Source organism: Canis aureus, chromosome 26 (genome assembly GCF_053574225.1).
Source record: "Canis aureus isolate CA01 chromosome 26, VMU_Caureus_v.1.0, whole genome shotgun sequence".
NCBI lineage: Eukaryota > Metazoa > Chordata > Mammalia > Carnivora > Canidae > Canis > Canis aureus.
The window spans coordinates 49,933,608-49,951,393 of record NC_135636.1 but is presented as its reverse complement, the minus strand read 5'-3'; the positions used below and the strand labels follow the sequence as shown (position 1 = coordinate 49,951,393).

Below are 17,786 nucleotides of genomic sequence, written 5' to 3'. Positions count from 1 at the left end.
CGCCTCTGAATGGGCTGGTGACACATCAAACTGGCGAACGGAATCAGTGCTTAAAAATATCTGAAGACCCCAGTACGCGAAGGACGTCGTTCACTCATTCGATGCACATTTACTTGGTGGAATCGAGCTCTTACTAACTTATGTCCCACCCCCTGTGCCGGGGCCACCTCGACGTCCACCCATCCCAACCACCCATCCGCCCGGTCAGCCTGCCCACCTACCCGCCCACCTAACGACACAACCACCCACCCATGCATCCGCCCTCTGGCCACCCACCCGTCCGTGTACCTCTGTGACCCTCCAAACCCCTCCTCGAAGCCCTCCAGGTACCATCCGTTCCACGGTCGCCGGCTGAGAGCCTGACTTGTCCCAGGTGCAAAGGCAGGCCCCGCGGTTCAAGCCGCGAAGCGTAGGGTCCCCTTCCCTTCTCTGCCTCAGTGGGGACTCACTTGAGCGAATCGGTGGTCCTGGAGCAGGGGTGGCCACGGCGCGTGCCACGGTGCTGTGCTGGGGCGAGGGCCGTGGGCGCTGAGGACTCGGATCGGGGCGGGTGGGGGGAGCCGGGCAGGCGCAAGCTCGCGCCCTCACTCAGCTACTCTGGCTACCAACGACTCTGAGCCTTGGTTCCCCCACAGGCCAGATGGAGGCGACAAGTATCCCCTCGGGCTTAGCTGCCATGACGTCACGAGGTGCTGAGCCCAGGTGGACCGTGCGGCTCGGGCGGTGGCTGCTCAGGTAACACTCCAGAAACGTCTATGTGCAGGATGCACAGAGCTTTCAGATTCTTGAGTCCGTGGCCTCAAGGGTGAGAGATCACGGGCGGATCCAGCATTTTGCAAATGCGGGATGAAAGGGAAAAGGAAAGCCCGCCGCAGCTCCACGGGTACGCTCCCGCCGCAGCGCTGCCGCTCTTCACTGAAGATGCACGGCTGGTGGTTTCCGTTGTTCTCGCTCACGAGTGCTGTTGGGCAGTGAGCTCGGCTGCCTTCCTCCCTCCACGGTCTAAAAACCCCTTTGAAGACTGACCCACTGGGACGCCTGCGTGGCTCAGGGGTTGAGCATCTGCCAGCCCAGGGCGTGATCCTGGGGACCCGGGATCGAGTCCCGCGTCGGGCTCCTGCATGGAGCCTGCTTCTCCCTCTGCCTGTGTCTCTGCTTCTCTCTCTCTCTCTCACGAATACATAAAATCTTAAAAAAAAAAAAAAAAAAAAAAAAACTGACCCACTGGCAGCTTCTGAGACCAAACCGGTGGATGTGCTCTCGTGCAGCGGGGGCCGAGCTCACCTCTGAGGATCCTTGCCAGGGGTCAGGCTGGTGCCGGGAGAGCATTCTGCTGCCCGGGCGGTCTTCAACCCAGACCTCGCCTGACTCTCAGTCCCAGGTCAGCGCGGGCCCGGCTCCTCGGCGCTGAGGAAGACCATGGCCGCCCCGCCAGCCCGCTTCCTGCAGACGGAAACAGCGGACTCCGAGCGCGCCCAACCTCAAATCTCCAGTTACTCCGCAGGAGCCAACAGCTGGAGAAGTGGCTTCCGAGGCCGCTGTGTTTTCCTCTGGTTGCATTTAATGCCGCCCCATTTCCAGGAGACCGAGAGGCATGTGTGGTCCCTGGACCCCAGTGGAAAACCGCTGACTGCTCTCTCTGTCTGTGAACGGAGCGTGAAATCAGAGGGAAGGTACGTGGTGGGAAGCGAACGGGCAGCAGCAGGAAACACGACCCTACGGACGCCGCGCTGTCCCTCAGGGCCTCGATCCCGAGCTGGTGCTGCTCCCGACCACGGCCCAGCAGCGCAAATCTGCCCCCGGAGGCTCCCCGCGCGGTCCCCACGCTCCTCTGCAGCCTCACCTGTCCTCTCGGGTTGACCACTGTTGAGGCGCCAGGGGGCCCACCAACGCCGTCCAAACCTGGACACAGGACCTCCCTCACGCGTGTCCCTGCCTCCTCCCTGCACCCCCTCCCCCAGGCACAGCGGCCAGAGCCACCCTGGCAGGCGGGCGAGCTCCTCAGGCCCTCCGCCCACCCCAGTCCTGCTCCTCCCCTGCTCTCAAGTCCACTCGCCTGCAGACAGCGTCGGTCCCCTCGGCCAGTGGCACTTGCAGGACGCGCATCGACCCGACCCATCCTGCCCCCTGCACTCGCCCACCCCCCCCCACCGTGTGGAGGGAGAGCAGTCTTCCTCAGGTGCCCCTCACCCCGGGGACTATGACCCCCAGGGGCGCTCGCCGCCTCTTACAGAGGCCAGACATCTCTGCCCATCACTTAGCACCAAATTATTGAGCACCTACTGAATGCATCAGGGACACATCAGTGACAAGACAGGCAGGTTCCTAGTGTCCTGTGGGGGGGGGTGGGGACAGGGGACACAGGCCCTGAGGAGGCAAAGAAAGAGGTAATTTCATGCCCCAGGGCGATGAGGAAAACAGTAGGATGATGTGATGGGAGAGTCGGGAGTCAGGGGTCGGGGTGGTCATGGCAGGTCCCTCCAGGGAGGACACTGCTGGGCCAGGGATAAATTACCTGTGGATGGGGAGCAGGGAAGGGCCTACCACTGCCCCTGCTGGGCCCTCCGGCCCTGCGCCCACCACATCCCCCCACAGCCATGCCGGGTCCCCCGTGGCCACCCCAAGTCCCCCATGGCCACACTGGGTCCCCTGTGGCCACCCTGAGTTCCCCACGGCCATGCCGGTTCAGGACTTGTGCTTTTATTTTGCAGGTGCTCTTGGCCCAGGACCTCCTTGTGCTCCCGCCTGCAGGTGACAGACACCTACTGACCCATCAGCAGATGCTCCGGGCCACCCACCCTCCAATGGCCGTCCCATCCCTGCCTCCCCTCTGCCGAGCCCCCCGCCCCATCCAGCATCCCACCTCCGTGTCCGGTCTGCACATCTTTCCTCATGCACCTCTTGGCACACGCGCCAATTCACGCACACCTCTGAGTGGGTCTTGCCATCGTCGCTTGCAGGAACCAGACCCTCCTGTCCTCAGGGGTGCACACCCCATATGTGGCCACGGGCATGTGGTGTTGCCCAGAAAACCAGTCCTGTTTTCCTGTGCTCTCCCTGGAAGTAATTTAAAGCCTCACCTTCCAGCACAGCAGCCGCGGATAAGTGTGGGGCGGGAGGCAGAGTTCCCACCCTTCGTGAGGACAGCAGTAAGTTACTAGAAGAGCAACATTCTGCAGGTGGGCGCCCCATCTGGGGCGATGGGAGGGTGATGCTCTCGGCACAGATGCAGCGACACATGCACAACGTCCTGAGCCCACGGGACCCAGAGCAAAGTCCCCGGGCCGCTGCAGGCCGACTCGGCCCGGCGGAGGGGATGCTATAGCACTGGAAGCTGGGCTTTAGCTGCGAGGGGTCATCAGCTTCCTACAGCTGTGCGAGATGAGAGCAGGACGGCCTGGCCTCGGGTGGGGAGCCCAGGGGTTGGGGGCGGGGGCTCCGGAAACTGCGTCCTCTGCTCACCAACAGCTTCACCTCCCCGGGTCCCCTGTCTGCATAGTGTGCACCACCGTCCCTGCCCGGGGCTTTGGTCAGGCTTGAAAAGCAATCGGTCAGGGGCCAAGATGCTGCAGCTGCCGTGAAATCTGGCGTCAGAGGCTGGTGCTCTCCCTTCCGCTTCCCTGGAACCTACCAACGGACACCTCGTGGGATTGAGAATCGTTGGCCACGCGGGTTCAAGTCCAAGGCCGCAGGGGAAGAAGGGTTCAGCAAGCCCCGGCTCACCGCCGCCAGCCTCGCAGCCTGAATGACGGCGCCTGGGGGACGCCACCTCTGCAGCTCAGCACATCTGTCCCAGGACCTGAAATCGACCTCCTCACCTGCGGCACACGGGGAAGATGAAGGGTCTCTGACCTCGGACGTCACCCTCTGTCCTGTGTCTCGTGCCCACAGACAAGGGGCAGCTCCTACAGTGACGCCTTGTGCCCCGAGGCGGTGAATCACAGCAGGTGTCAGGCAAAGGGGAGATGGGAAGACAGCAGCCGGGCTCTCAGGCCACGTGCACTGTGGGCGTCCTGGGTGCGTGTCACCTGCACACACGTGGAGGGGCCAGCCCCAAGAGGGCCCCCGGCCGGGCGGGGAGGCTCATGACCTGCCTGGGGCTGCACAGCATGGTCTGGCCCAGGTCAGCCTGACTCTGGGGACCCTGCTCCGGGCCAGGGCTGGATCCAGACACCCCCGACGCAGCAGGGGGTGCCCTGCACCACGACATTCACATTTGCTCCAATGGGGGGAGAACAGTGCCGACCTCGTTGGTGTGTAGGACGTGTCGGGCCAGGGTCACCCGTGGAGGCAGCCCGGGTGCCATCTGGAACCAACAGGAATGCCCATCTCTCTGCATCATCCTGAGGGCAAAGAGGCTGCAAAGATCTGGAAAGCGGACACATGTACCCGTCCGCTTGCAGCCACCTCACCCCCGCCCCCCCCCAGCAAGGCAGACGCACCTGCTGACGATGTGACAGCAGAACCCGGGTGCCTCCCCGGGGCCCGGACTCAACCATCACACCATTCTCCTCCCCCGTCTTTAAACCTCAACTCCCAGGAGTGGAACCTTCACTTCACATGTGCAAATTACCCCCCGGCTCTTCGCGGGTGCGGCTCCGTCATTTCTGGGTCACGCAGCTGCCGGCAGGGGCGAGGGGGCGTGTGGACGGCGCCCTCACCAGGCCGGGGTGGATTCGTGGTTCCTTACGATAACTTACGTCAATACAAATATCAAGAAGTAATATTTTAAGGTAGTATCATTTCAAAGTCTTATTGTCAACTTTTAATTGGGGATGAAAGTTCCTCCGGCATGAATTTCTGCATCTGCCACTGCTAATGAACTTGAGAGCGTCCCGCGTGCTCGTGACAGGCTTTGCTCCGTCCTCCTGGGCCACGCGCTCCAGGCTCCTGCCCGCTGACCGCTGGGCTCCGGCCGTGGTCCTTGATGAGCGACCCTCGCTCCCAGGGAACGACGAGAGTCTCTAATCCAAAGTGCCTTTCGTCCTCCTGTTCTTCTCATTGTTCTTCTCGTCCTCCTGTTTCTGGAAATGCGGCTCATGAAAATAATCCATAAAAAGGAAAACACTGACGTGTGAAAAGGAGCCCTGTAGTTTTACTTTAAAAGTAAAGCTCTGGAGGGAAAGTCCAAGTCTGTTGATTGTGGGAAGAACAAAGCTGGAAGATCCATCTGTTCCTCCCATACGAGATACTACTAAAAACGAACACTCGAGTTCTGTGTCGCAGTACGGAAACCCTTCCGAGAGAGCGCTATGTGGCAAGATCTCATTTACGCGAAGAGGGCCTCCATAAAAAAAAAAAAAAATACATATATATATAGACACACACACTTTTTATAGTAAAATGCAGAGATGCTTTTGAAATCCTGTATAAAAAAATATATCCCATAGAATTAAAATGAAGAATGGAGGGACTCCAGGCAAAGGGGATACAGGAGGAAACCAAACAGACCCACACACCCTAAATGACGCAACAGTGTTATCCAAGGTAGCTGCACCCTTGGCTCTGAGCACCCTGGTGGCCAAAGCAAAAAGGGAAACATGATTAATTACAACGTGGACATTCTCTCTCTCTCTCTCTCTCCTTTTTCTGAGTAGGCTCCACACCCAAAATGAAGCCCAATGTGGGGCTCGAACTCACAACCCCGAGATCAAGACATGAGCTGAGACCAAGAATCGGACACTCAACCCACTGAGCCCCACAGCCGCCCCTAAAGTGTACATTTCTCCTTAAGAGACTAATAGTGGCTGTGGTGGAAAAGCACAGCTTACTGTGATCCTGAAGCCTCAGGGCACAGTCTCCCCAGGAAGCCATCATATGGGGTGTTGTAGGGCAACAGGACACTTGGGGAAGAAGGGCCCTGTGAGAACCCAGACCCCTTCTCAGGAGCTCCAGAGTGGGGTCCGGGATCAGTGTTTTCACCAAGCTCCCTGGCGATCCCAACACACAGCCAGCGGTTGGCACCTGCGTGACCGGGTGGACAGCCGGTGACCCACCCACAGGCGAGCGACGGCACTGTTCTAAGCCGGTTTTCCTCATCTGGAATATAGGACCTTGGATGACAGCTAACCCAGAGAGGCCTTGTTAGCCTTCGCGGGGAGAATGTGCGTGAGGGACTCCGCAGGGAGCCGGTACGGAGAAGACTGAATAAATGTTAGCAACGACCATTATCAATAAGCACACTTCCCTGGCCCCATCTTGCAGGATGCCCATGGGACTGGATTCGAGTCGCTCGGGATGAGCTGGGTTCCCACCCTGCAGGGTGGGGGGGAATGGATATTTATCACCGCCCGGCTGCTGCTACGAACCCCTGACCCCTGCGATGGAGCTTCACCCCCTGCCCAGAGGGGAGGCTTCCTCTCCAGCAATTAAGTCCTTTCTTTTTTTCTGGTTAGCCCACAAAAAGATTTCTATATATTTGAAATTCTGTGTCCACATAACAGAGACCCCGCAAGGGGCCCTCACCACCCCTGAGGCTTCGGTGGACGGAACGTACTAAAGCCATGACTCAGGTCGTTGGTCCAGGCAACCCCGCCAGAAAGCCGGTGCCAATCTCCATCCCCATCCTTGAGAGCATCCAGCCTCTTCCTTAAAATTCTGCAGATTTCCAGCGGCGGGTGGGGGCAGCTGCACAAAACACATTTTTTTTTTTTTTCTGGGAACTTGTGTTTCCATGGAGGCTGAGTGGTGGCAGACTGTTCTGGATGCACAGAACAAAATGTACAAAGGGACACGCTCGAGGACCATTTAACTCCCATGTTAACATGCTAAGTACCAGCTCCCAAAGGACATTACCGAGCCGTAATCAGTTCTCACGACGTGGCCCCAGAATGGAAGCCCCCCGCCCTCCACCACGGGACGATTAATAGAAAGTTCCTGCATCACTGAGGCTCCTGTCTCCAGGCAGATTATACAACAGTTACAAATAAGAACAATAATCGCATGAGCATCAACAACGATGCTGGTGCTACTATGTGACCTGCAAGCTTCTCGGGCCTCCAGGTGAGTGTGCGGGGGGAGGGGGCCCTCAATCCTCCTCCTGCATAGGTGACAGCTAACCCAGGGGTGCCCCCGGCCAAGCTCCTACCAGCAGCAGCTCCATCCCCCTGGGTGCCTCCTGCCAGGAACATGCTCTTATGTTCTTACAGGGGCTAATAACCTAGAACCTTCCCCAGGGGCCCCAGGAGGAAGGTGCTGCCCTGTGTCCATCTTTCAACCAGCGGGGAGACCCGGAGATGGCAATGCTCGCCCCAACTCCCACCGCTGTGACAGTGAGGCGGGGGTCGGGCCCACCTGCCACGTTTCCCCAGAGCCTGCGTGTGGCTGCTGGGCCCTTCCTGGACATCACCGGGCCCCACTGCTCCAAGGCAGGGGACACGCTGCATCGTCTCTGCCCTCCCCCCGCCCGGAAATGGGCAGGAAGTACCCTGTGCCCAGGGGCCCGGTGTGCTGGCTGGAGGCCCGAATGCCCCGTGATGGAAGCAGCCAGACCAAATAAGAAAATGCAAAGCCCTAAGATCAGTGGGGCTGAGCTCTCCCAGAAGGCTCCCCCCGGGCCCAGGTGTGGTGTTCAGGGGACACACTCGGAACAGTGGGACGTGTGTGACCCTGGGCAAGTCACTGAACCTCTCCTAACGGCCTAGTTTGCTCATCTGTAATGTGGAGTCAATACTATCTACTTCACCCGGTTCCTGCAAGGATTCAATTAAATGAGGGGAATCGAGCAACACGTACTGCGGGGGGGAGGGGGGGGAGACATGAAAGCTCTCGGGCATCCTTCCTCACCACGCCCCTTACGTGGTGCGCACAACAGGGTGCAGGCCAGACAGTCCGTGCGCTTGGGCATAGTTTCTAGGCTGTGCCCAATGTGTGCTGCGTGGGGGCCGTGGGTCCCTCATACGCCGCCTGCCGATGCCCGCACACGTCTCAGGGGTGCGCTGCGCTCCCGGACGGAGGGAGGCCTCTGACTTCACGGGGTCCCCGGACCCAGCGCACAGAGCCGGGGACAGCGACCACCTCACCCCCGACAGCCCTGGGAGTGCCCGCGAGTTAAAGGCCTTAAAGGTCTGGAAATTAAAGAAAATAAAACAAAACAAACACTCCATGCACTCGAGGCAACGGGTGGATGGCACGTTGCCGCGGCAACCGGGGCTGAATTATTCAGCAAGTGAGAGCAGAAGACCCTGGAAGGAGGCAAACAAAGACAAAGGGATCCAATTAAACCGTTTCTGCAGGGGAACAAGCGGCCGACACTCTGGGACACGACTTTTCAACTGCCGATCCTTGCGGGTCCGGTTCCGGGGCTGCTTTTCCCTGTTCCGACCTGGCGACGAATGTCCAAGGAGCTACAATGTTCTAGTCCTTGGTTTAAAATTAATTACAGATCCAGTGAGTAATGGGGGAGATCAAGTCCAGGGCCTGTGTCCCGGGTACCTCTCAGTTAAGGGCCCTTCCAGAGAGAGAGAGAGAGAGAGAGAAAGAGAGAGAGAACGAGCGAGAGCACGAGCAGGGGGAGGGCCAGAGGGAGAAGGAGAAGCAGGCTCCCCCCTGAGCAGGGAGCCCGATGGGGGGCTGGATCCCCCCAGGATCATGACCTGAGCCAAAGGCAGACACTTAAGTCACTGAGCCATCCAGGCGCCCCACGGCTTTTCTCTTTAAATCAATTCACTTAATCCTCTGTTTTGAAAGAGAACTTGGTTTATCTAATAGAAAACCATCAGCAGTCGGCATAGCTGGGAGGCAGCTCAAAAATAACATGGTTAATATATTTTTCACCTCTGGCTAGGGAAGGAGTTCTTGAACCTGACGCAAACAGCACAAACCATACAGTATATCAGCGGTCGGCAAACTGTGTCCCGTGGGCCGCGGCCTGTATTTGCAAATAAAGTTTTATTGGTACGCGGCCAGGCCCACTCCTGCCCCAGGGGCTACCGGCTGCCTCCGTGCTAGGACAGTCGGGTTGTGTGGGGATAACAGACACGGTTGGTCCACAAAGCTGAAGATACTCACTCTCTGGCCCTTCACAGAGAAACCTGCCCATGCCTGACGTAGGACTGCTCATCCAGCAACCGGCCTGCACACAGGAAAGCACGAACAAAATGAAAAATACAAGCCCCCAAATTGAGAAATAAGGACTGGAAGCCACCATTCCCAAAGTCAACTCCTACAGTCATTAAGACAAAGAAGGCAGCAGGTTAAGTACGTGAAAAGAAGAAACCAAATAGCTGAAAAATACTGAGAAAATGTTCCAACTCGCTAAAATAAGACAACACCAAACCTGCGACTGCACGGAGCGTCAAGGACACCAGCAGCCATGCAGGCCAGGCTTGATTAACTAGCGTGTTCTCTTGGCCATGGTGATGGGCCCAGGGATGAGCACGTGATCCAAATTTGTCTCATCAGCCCCTTCTAACCCTTGGTCAAGGCGGCTCGTTCAGGTATGGGCTTCTGTAGAGATCTAAGCCCGGAGCTTGGAGGATTAGGATCTCCGTGAAAGAGCCAGAGAACGAGGCCACCCAGAGCACAACAGAGTCCAGAAAGCAGAAAGAGGTCAGTTCCTGCGAATGCCATGCGAGCACCTGGATCCAGCCATGCCTGAAGCACATGCAGATGCTGGAAGCCCCATAGGGCAGAGTGTGCACCTAGCAGCCTGCACGGTGCCTGTAACATCACAGTTATTCAGCAAGGAGCTCCCCGGTGTGTGACTGCAGGAATAGGGCTCGTGCACCGGTAAGAGAAAGGAGCAGTTTGCAGAGGCGTGGAGGCCGCAGGGAGAGGATCGAGACAGGCCCCTCCACCGGGGCTCCAGCAGGCGGGCAGGAGGCTCTGGGCACGGCACGCCCGTCCCCGTGGCTTCTCATCTGAGTCTCAGATCAGCCCGGTGAGTAGACAGGAAACCTCTTCCCCTTGATGACAGAAACGATTCGTAAGCAGAACGTGGGGCTGGTGCTTCAGCAGCGACGCTGACGGGGGAACGCAGGCTGCCAGGTGCTTGGGGGCCTGCACCCCTGGAGGCGCTCGTCACAGCCCCCACGGGCTTGAGCACACATGGTCCCGTCCTTCATGAGACACGCTGGACCGGATGGCCGGCGAGAGGCGGGGGGGGCCCTGCCCGTGCTCACCGGGTGCTGGGCCTGCACCCCGGGGCCCCACCCGCCCAGCGGGAGGCCACGTCCCTGCAGCCTGCGATCCACCACAGGGGGCCTCACCCACCCACGCAGGCTGTCAGGGCCGCACCAAAGCATCAGCCACCCACGTCCCACCAGGATGCAGGCACCAAGTCCCCCCAACATCACCCCAGGCTGTGGAGATCATCCCCGCTACCTCCCCAGTCCCTAGTGGGGTGCAACCCCCTGCCCCGCCTCCCAGTGTGGTTAAGTTCCGTGCACAGGTCTGGGTGGACCCCCGCAGCCCCCGCAGAGCTCCTCCAGCACCGCAGACACCAGAGCCGATGCCGGGTGTGGCCACGCGGCCGTGAACGTGACCGTCCCAGCGCCCTCAGGCTCCCCCTCACCCTAGAGGCCCCCCACACAGCTCGTTTCCCACAAAGGGCCTTGGACGCCCAGGGAGGAAAGGCCGAGGTGCCCCACCCGCTCGCGTACCGCTGCACCACGTGCCGCGGCAGTAAAGGCTCTGATGTGTCCCGCGGCACAGTCCACTCTCGTCGCGCTTCCCCACCCGAGCCGACCGCAGGGCACCTGCTCACGCCCGATGCCTGCCGTCTCCGCAGCCGCCCCCTCAGAGGGCCTCCCGGAGGCCCGGCCCGCAGCACGGGGCTGACCCCGCTCCCCTGCCCTGGGGCATGTGGCCTGCGCCCCGGCCCCCTCTCCTTCCATGATAGCGCCGTCCCTTAGGGATTCATGCATCTGAGTCCTCCCCCCGGCCTCCCGCGGGTGCTCCTGGAGCATCTTCCTCGTACGGAGCACCCGGGTGGGTGCCGGCCTCACAGCTCGAGGAATGCGCACTGTCAGAGGGATCGCCGCCGCCCAGAGCTGTACCCGGCACCTCCGCGGTGCCTGCCCCTCAAGGAGAGAACGGTCTCTGCTGAATGAGCGACCGAGTGGTAAACACTTGATGGGTGTCACAGGCCCCTTCCAATCGGGCTAACATGGCCCCTGGTGGGAGGTTCCCTCAACGCATCGTTATCAGGCAAAATGTTCTGGTGTCAGGTTGGGGTGGGGTTCACATCGATCTGCATTTTAAGCAGCTTCCCCATGGGGTTCCCGAGCCCCAGGTCACCACCAGGCACCCTGACAACGGTCTGTGCCACTGGCACCCTCGGCCGCACAGCTCGGAGCCAATGCAGGAAGGGGTCCTGGCTCCCAGGGGTCAGCAGCCCAACCTCGAGCACCTGCCGCATGGCTAAGGCTCTGCAACACGCCTTCCTCATGGGATCTCCCTGAGTCAGACAATGGCCTCGGATGCTCAGCACCCCACTTAACGGATGAGAAAACCAAGACCTGGCGGTGAGGCACCCCAGCGCGCCCATCACTGCAGAGCAGAACGCAGGTCTGCGTGAGTCCGGGTCGTTAGGACACGGGCTGGGAACCGAGTGGCCTGCGGCAACATGTGCCATGCTGCACCCGCCCCTCCTCTGCCACGGGCCTGGCAGCTGGCATCATCCCCATTTTACAGGCGAGGAAACCGCGGTGCAGAGAATCACAGCACCCAGGGGCTGGGCTTCAGCCACACACACGCATCACCCTCCACCCCGAAAACAGTCAGTAGAGGATCCCAGTGGAAGGTGGGTACGCCTGGGCCCACACGCCCCCGGCTCGGAGCAGACGCAAGGGCTGGACCACTGAACACAGAGCCCTGGGCCTCCAGCACAGGAAAGACCCCCTGGAGAAGTCCAGGGCGACCTTCCGATCAGGGCGTCGTGACCAGAACTGATTCTGTCCCCCACCCCCAAAGGGACTCGCAGCAGTGCCTGGGGACAGTGTTGCTTGTCACAGCTGGGTGGGGAGGGCGGGTCGTGAGCCTCTCCTGGGTGGAAGCCAGTGCCGCTGCTGAGTGTCCTCACGCGCAGGACGGCCCCGCCACAGAGTCATCTGGCCGCAGACATCAGGAGTGCCACCGAGGTGGGCCGCCCGGGTGGCTCGGCGGCTGAGCACCTGCCTTCGGCTCAGGGTGTGATCCCGGGGTCCCGGGATCGAGTCCCACATCGGGCTCCCCACAGGGAGCCTGCTTCTCCCTCTGCTTGTCTCTCTGCCTGTCTCTCTGTCTGTCTGTGTCTCTCATGAATAAATAAAATCTTAAAAAAAAAAAATAAAGGAGCGCCGAGGTTGGGAGACCCTCGCCACCCCACATGTGGCCTACAGACCAGCAGCACTGGTGTCCCCTGGGAGCTTGTCTAAAACCCAGGCCCTCAGGCGCCGCCGCACCTTCCTCATCGGAACCTGCATTTTCCCAGGGCTGCTGCAGGGGACCTGGGTGCGGGGGGCAGTGAGAAGCGGGTCAAAGGCAATCGGGCATGGGGCCCAGGGCAGCTGGTCCAGCTCACCGTCGGGATGCTGTCTCTTCCTGCTCTGCGGGACCAGCTTCTGGGTTTAAGGAGGGAATGAGGGCTGGAGGGGATCCAGGACACTGTCCCTTCAAGCGCAGCCCATCGAGACCCCACAGGTGCTGGAGGAAGGTCAGGGAGATGGCAACATGTGGCAGCGGAGCTACGGCACTGAACCCCGCTGACAGGTCCTCTCCAACATCCGCACCCCAATCCTGGGGCCACGATCCCGCAGCACTCCCGGGACACCGGGAGGAAGCAGAGGCCCCTGCTGGAGTAGCCTGACTCCCCACAAAAGCCCCCTGGTTCACACTCAGCTCTGGGCTGGCTCCGTGGCAGGGGACGCGGGTGAGAGCTGGGAGGCCCAGCATGCTCTGGGTTCTGGGCCCCAGGGACCCCAGTTCCTGGAAAGCAACCTAGAGAGTCATCCAGTGCTTGAAACCACCTTCCCCGGGCCGCGTTACAAAGCATCCTGCCTCGGCGCAGAACTGGATCCCCGCAGACCTCAGCCGGACACCCACAGCCCCACGCTGCCCTGGCCCATGACGCGGAGCATCTGCCACCAGCCAGCCCTGCTGACCCCCGGGGGGACCCTTGCTCACGGCTCTGGGGCACAGCCAGGCAGCAGGTGGGCTCAGCCTGGGGCACATACTGTGCCCCAAAATAGATTTCCAGCTTTTGTTGAAAAACTTAGATCTGGCCGTGCTAAGTGCAACCCTTGCTGGAAAGTGACCAGGAGAGGGGGCAGTGGCCTCTCTCTAGACACAGACCAGGCGCGTCCTCCCCACTGTGTCAGAGGCTTCCCCACCTGCACCCCCCGTCACTCCGGCGGGTGCCTGGCCTCTGGAGACCAGAGCTTCTCCACCGGGGGACGGGGGGACAGTTTTGATCATCACAGGAGGACGTCATGTGTAGAGACCAAGCCTGCTGCTCAGCCCCTGACGGTACACGGACACCCGGCCCCACAAAAGAGCATGTTGTGGCTCACCTGGCGCACATGTGGCCAGGTGAGGAGCCACCGTCAGTGCCCTGTCCGGGCGCCCGGAGACGGCAGGGCCTCAGAGGGGCTCGGGCTGCCCCGGCGGCGGCGGAGGGGGGGGGTGGGAGACGCAGCCCCGCCTCGTGGCGACGCGCCACTACTCACTTGGAGAGTTTCATCTCAATCTGCTGCCGGATTTCCTGTCTCTCTTCATCAGTCCTCCTGGGGAAAATATTCCTGTCTTCCAATTCCTGCTTGCTGGGCCGATTCCTCAGCTTCACTGCCAGGAGCTCCTTCTTGCATTTCCTTGGCAGCGTTCCTGGGAGCCACCGAAGAGAGGGGACAACAAGAAAACAAGTATTAGTCAAGTGCCGGCTTGTTGATCTAGTCACCCACCTGCTGGAGGGAGGAGTCCGCACCAGAGCCACAGGGGCACAGTGTCAGCCTGGGGTGCCTTCCAGCGGGGGACGCGGGGGACACGGGGAGAAAGGGAGGTTACCACCCACGGGCCACGCGTTCTGCGGGCAGACAAGCCATCGAATATCCCAGGCCTCTGGGGACGGTTGTCCCGGGGTGCTTATTAATGGCACCCAGTCTTTTTTCTGAGCGTGGACGGAGACTTAGTTGCTTTCTGCACAGCAGCCGCCTGCCGCCCCTTCCCCACACGGTCCACGCTCCCTGCTGACCACCCCCGGCCACGCGGGTCTTCTTTCAGAGCCTAGGACATCCCACCTCAGGGCCTCTGCAGGAGGCCTGCCCTCCGCCTGCCACCCTGCTCTGCTGGACCATCTGGGGTCCTGTCCCCACAGCCCGCTTGAACCTTCCTGAAGAGGCCCAATCGAGCTCCATCCCCATCCCCATCCCCATCGGGCCACACCATTAACTCCCCGTATCTGATCCCTTCCCCGTCGGTTACTTTATTCCTCCTCCACGAGACCACGCTCCAGGGCTGTCCGCCCTCCCCAGGCCCCAGGTCAGTGCAGATGCTGCAGGTTCCCAATGAATACTGAGTGAAGGAACGGGGGCGGGGGCCGACCCGGGGCCTTCAGGCCCAGGCTGGTGTGTACTTCCACACGCGTCTAGGACCAGCTGAGCAAGATCTCAGAGAACAGAACGTCTAAACGGAGAGAAGTGGGGTTCGGCGGTGTGTGTGGGCAGAGAGGGATAATCCATCAGGGCACTAGCAGGAGGTGCGTGGCTTCGGTGAGCTTTCTGAACGACTCCTCGACTCCCCACCTGCCCTGGCCGGGAGCCGGGAAGCACGACGCCGGGTGTGTGGCCTTGCAGCCCTACCAGGAACAGGGATTTCAATCCTGGGGCTCAGGCCGTCATCCAGCGGGGACGCTCCCGTAGGTGGAGGCAAGCGCTATCTCTCGAGAGGAAGGGCTCCCAGAGAAAGCCAACGCGCAGTGTCGAAGAACACAAAGCAAATGAGTCTAATACCGTGACAGCTTAACAGAAGTTAGGGATAAAGTAAGACACAGAAATTTGGGCTCGGCTGAGGTTTGAATTTCTAATATGAGCTCGTTTGCTATGTGTTTTATAGAGACAGCGAAAAATGACTCCACGAACCACTGCAGCAAGGGCTCCAGCCTGAATTTGTTTTAATAGCTTTATAAATGACTAGAGCCCCATATTTATGGCATCATAAAGAGCCTGAAGGAGTCACAGGCGTTTTTCCGTTAGTCTTTACTGTGTGTTCTGGGGTAAAACGAAAGCTCTGGTGGCATTCGTGAATTAAGGGAGTCTCAAAGGTCTCGGGACAAATCCTTCATGAATGTCAAGGGTTTAATACGTGGCGAGCAGGGATTGCCATTTTCAGAGAACCAAATGTGCTCAACCATGAAACGGCCCTGAACGTGATTTAATCTTTTTAGCTTTTGATAACGAAAGTCTGTTAAGCCCATTGCAAATGTCTTGGGTTTCTTATTACAAACTTTAATCCTGTTTGTTCTTAACTGAGAAAAAGATCCCTTCATCAGAGATTTCCAGACGTAAATGAGAATTCGCACCACACGGGGTCTCTGCGCCAGGACCAAACGGTTTTCCCAGCCTCTACAGGCACGGTGTGCACAGTAGGGCCACAGCAGAAACTCGCGGGGGCGTGCACACAGTAGGGCCACAGCAGAAGCTTGTGGAATGACTTTAGGTCTTCTTCAGCATGTCTGGAGGTTACTAGGTTCTGTTACTTACAAGTCAAAAAAGGAAATTTCGAAGACAAATAGCTTAAAATGAGGCTTTTCATAAATTTGCACAGCACTTCCCCGCAACCATCAGCATCGATGTGAATGAACACGTGTCCCAGGTCGCACGCTCCAACATGGAGCAGGATGTGAAGCTGAGAAACAGCGGCCGGGAAGCCTCTCTGTCCAGACTGCCAGTAGCAAGCAAGTTTTCCCCCCATCCCAGGTGCCCCTGGACACAAGTGCTTCCCTGTGCTCTGACCCAGAAATCCCACTTCCAGGAGTCTGCCTCCCACAGCGAGTGGGATGAGCACATAAAACCACACGAAAGGTGTTCATCCAGCATCATTTATGAAGACAAGAAACTAAACACAACCAAAAACCCCAAGACGACACTTATCAGATCACGGCACGTCGTACCACTTGGCCATGGCAAGCCCATTGAAAATGGTGGCATGTATGGTACTGAGCGCCAACAAGACGTTCACGGGACGCTTGCAAGGTCTCATAATAGCAACTTGCACAAAAGTACGTACGTCATCCACAGAAATGCATTGGTATATGGGTACGTGTCTGATTTTGCAAATACCTGTAATATAAACTGGCAGAGAAAGGTCAGCATTTGATCATTTTATGCACTAGTTTTGCTCTTCCGTGTTATATTTTTTATCACAAACATCATTTCCTTATATGAAAATAATTATTTAAAAATGAAGAACAATGTTGAGTGACATCAGCGAATGTGGTAGAAAATTCTCTCCTCCATAAAAGTAACAGGAGAGGGGCCCCTGGGTGGCTCAACAGTTGAGCATCTGCCTTCTGCCCAGGGCGTCATCCTCGAGTCCCGGGATCGAGTCCCACATCAGGCTCCCTGCATGGAGCCTGCTTCTCCCTCTGCCTGTGTCTCTGCCTCTCTCTGTCTTTCATGAATAAATAATTTAAAAAATTCTTTAAAAAAAAAAAAACATAACAGGACAGTTGGCAAAATGGTCAGGGTCTACTTTTTCAGATCTCTGTAAATATCCAAATGGCGGCAGCAACACAGGACGTGCCTACCCAAGGAAAAGAGGCTGCATCTCCGAAAGCAAGGTTTTCTCTTTCCAGCGCCAGGCTCCTCCTCCTCCAGCCCCTCAGCAGCCTTGAACTATAAGAGTTTGCATTCATGGCGAAGACCAGCCACCTGGCGGTCACTGGGCGGTGCAGACGGGCCCAGCCCCCCAGAACTGCCATCCTCTGAGCCGTCGGCTGGCTCCCCACAAGGCCCCACAAGGCCCCACAAGGGTGCAAGGCTGGCTGTGCCCGATCTGGTCAGAGCTCGCCCGGCACAGAATGTCTTTCCCTGGGTGCATTAGTGGAAAATAATGTTGTCTTTCCGAGGCCAACGCAGTCATTTATCTTCAGACCAGTCCTGCTCAATATCCTATGGAGTTCTTTATTGGAAAAAGCCAACAAAAAAATCAACGTAGAGGCCAAAAAATTAAGTAAATTAAAAGTAAAAGCCTGATGTTGCAGATCCAGGCCAACTGCAGCAAACGCTGGTGGCGCCGCTCCAATGCGCAGCTGACAGGTGGGGGGCAGGAGGTGGGGTGGTGCTGCTGCCTCTCCCCAGGTACCGAGTGGCCCCGGCGGCCACCGAGTGGCACAACCCGGGCTCCAGCGAGAGGTAGCCTTGCACGCGCCCTGCTCATGACACATCTGCACGTGGAACTCCCGGCATGCCCATGGCCCCTGTCCCGTCAGCAGCCAGCACCCACCCCGGCGGAGACAAGGATGCTCTTGGAGAACCTCAACCCATCCGTCATTCCCCTCTTGTGTGAAAGGCCCCCTTCTCTCTCCCCACAGGCCACCACACCAGTCTGGTCTCCTCCCACCTTGATGGCCATACCTCAGTCTCCCTTACTGGTTCCTTGTCATCTCCCCAGCTCCACACGTTGGGGTGCCCCGGATTCGATCCTCACACCACTCTGTGTACACCTGCTTCCCACATGACCTCCTCTGTCCCATGAGACACGAGGCCTGACTGCCAGTGGCTCGGGATTCCCCTGCACAGCCACACGCTCTCTCCCATGCTCCAGACTCTCTCCCATGCTCCAGACTCCACTTCCTTCGGGGTGTCCCCACC

At 58.8% G+C, this 17,786-nt stretch overlaps 1 protein-coding gene across 3 annotated transcripts in view; it reads right to left on the bottom strand.

Moving 5' to 3' along the window:
- The window catches only part of PHACTR3 (phosphatase and actin regulator 3), a 210,244-nt gene that overhangs the window by 22,695 nt on the left and 169,763 nt on the right, over window positions 1-17,786 (bottom strand). For all 3 annotated transcript variants that reach the window (XM_077873771.1, XM_077873773.1, XM_077873772.1), the window contains exon 8: window positions 13,647-13,800. In XM_077873771.1, coding sequence (XP_077729897.1) covers window positions 13,647-13,800 — 154 coding nt within the window. The remainder of the gene's footprint in view (window positions 1-13,646; window positions 13,801-17,786) is intronic.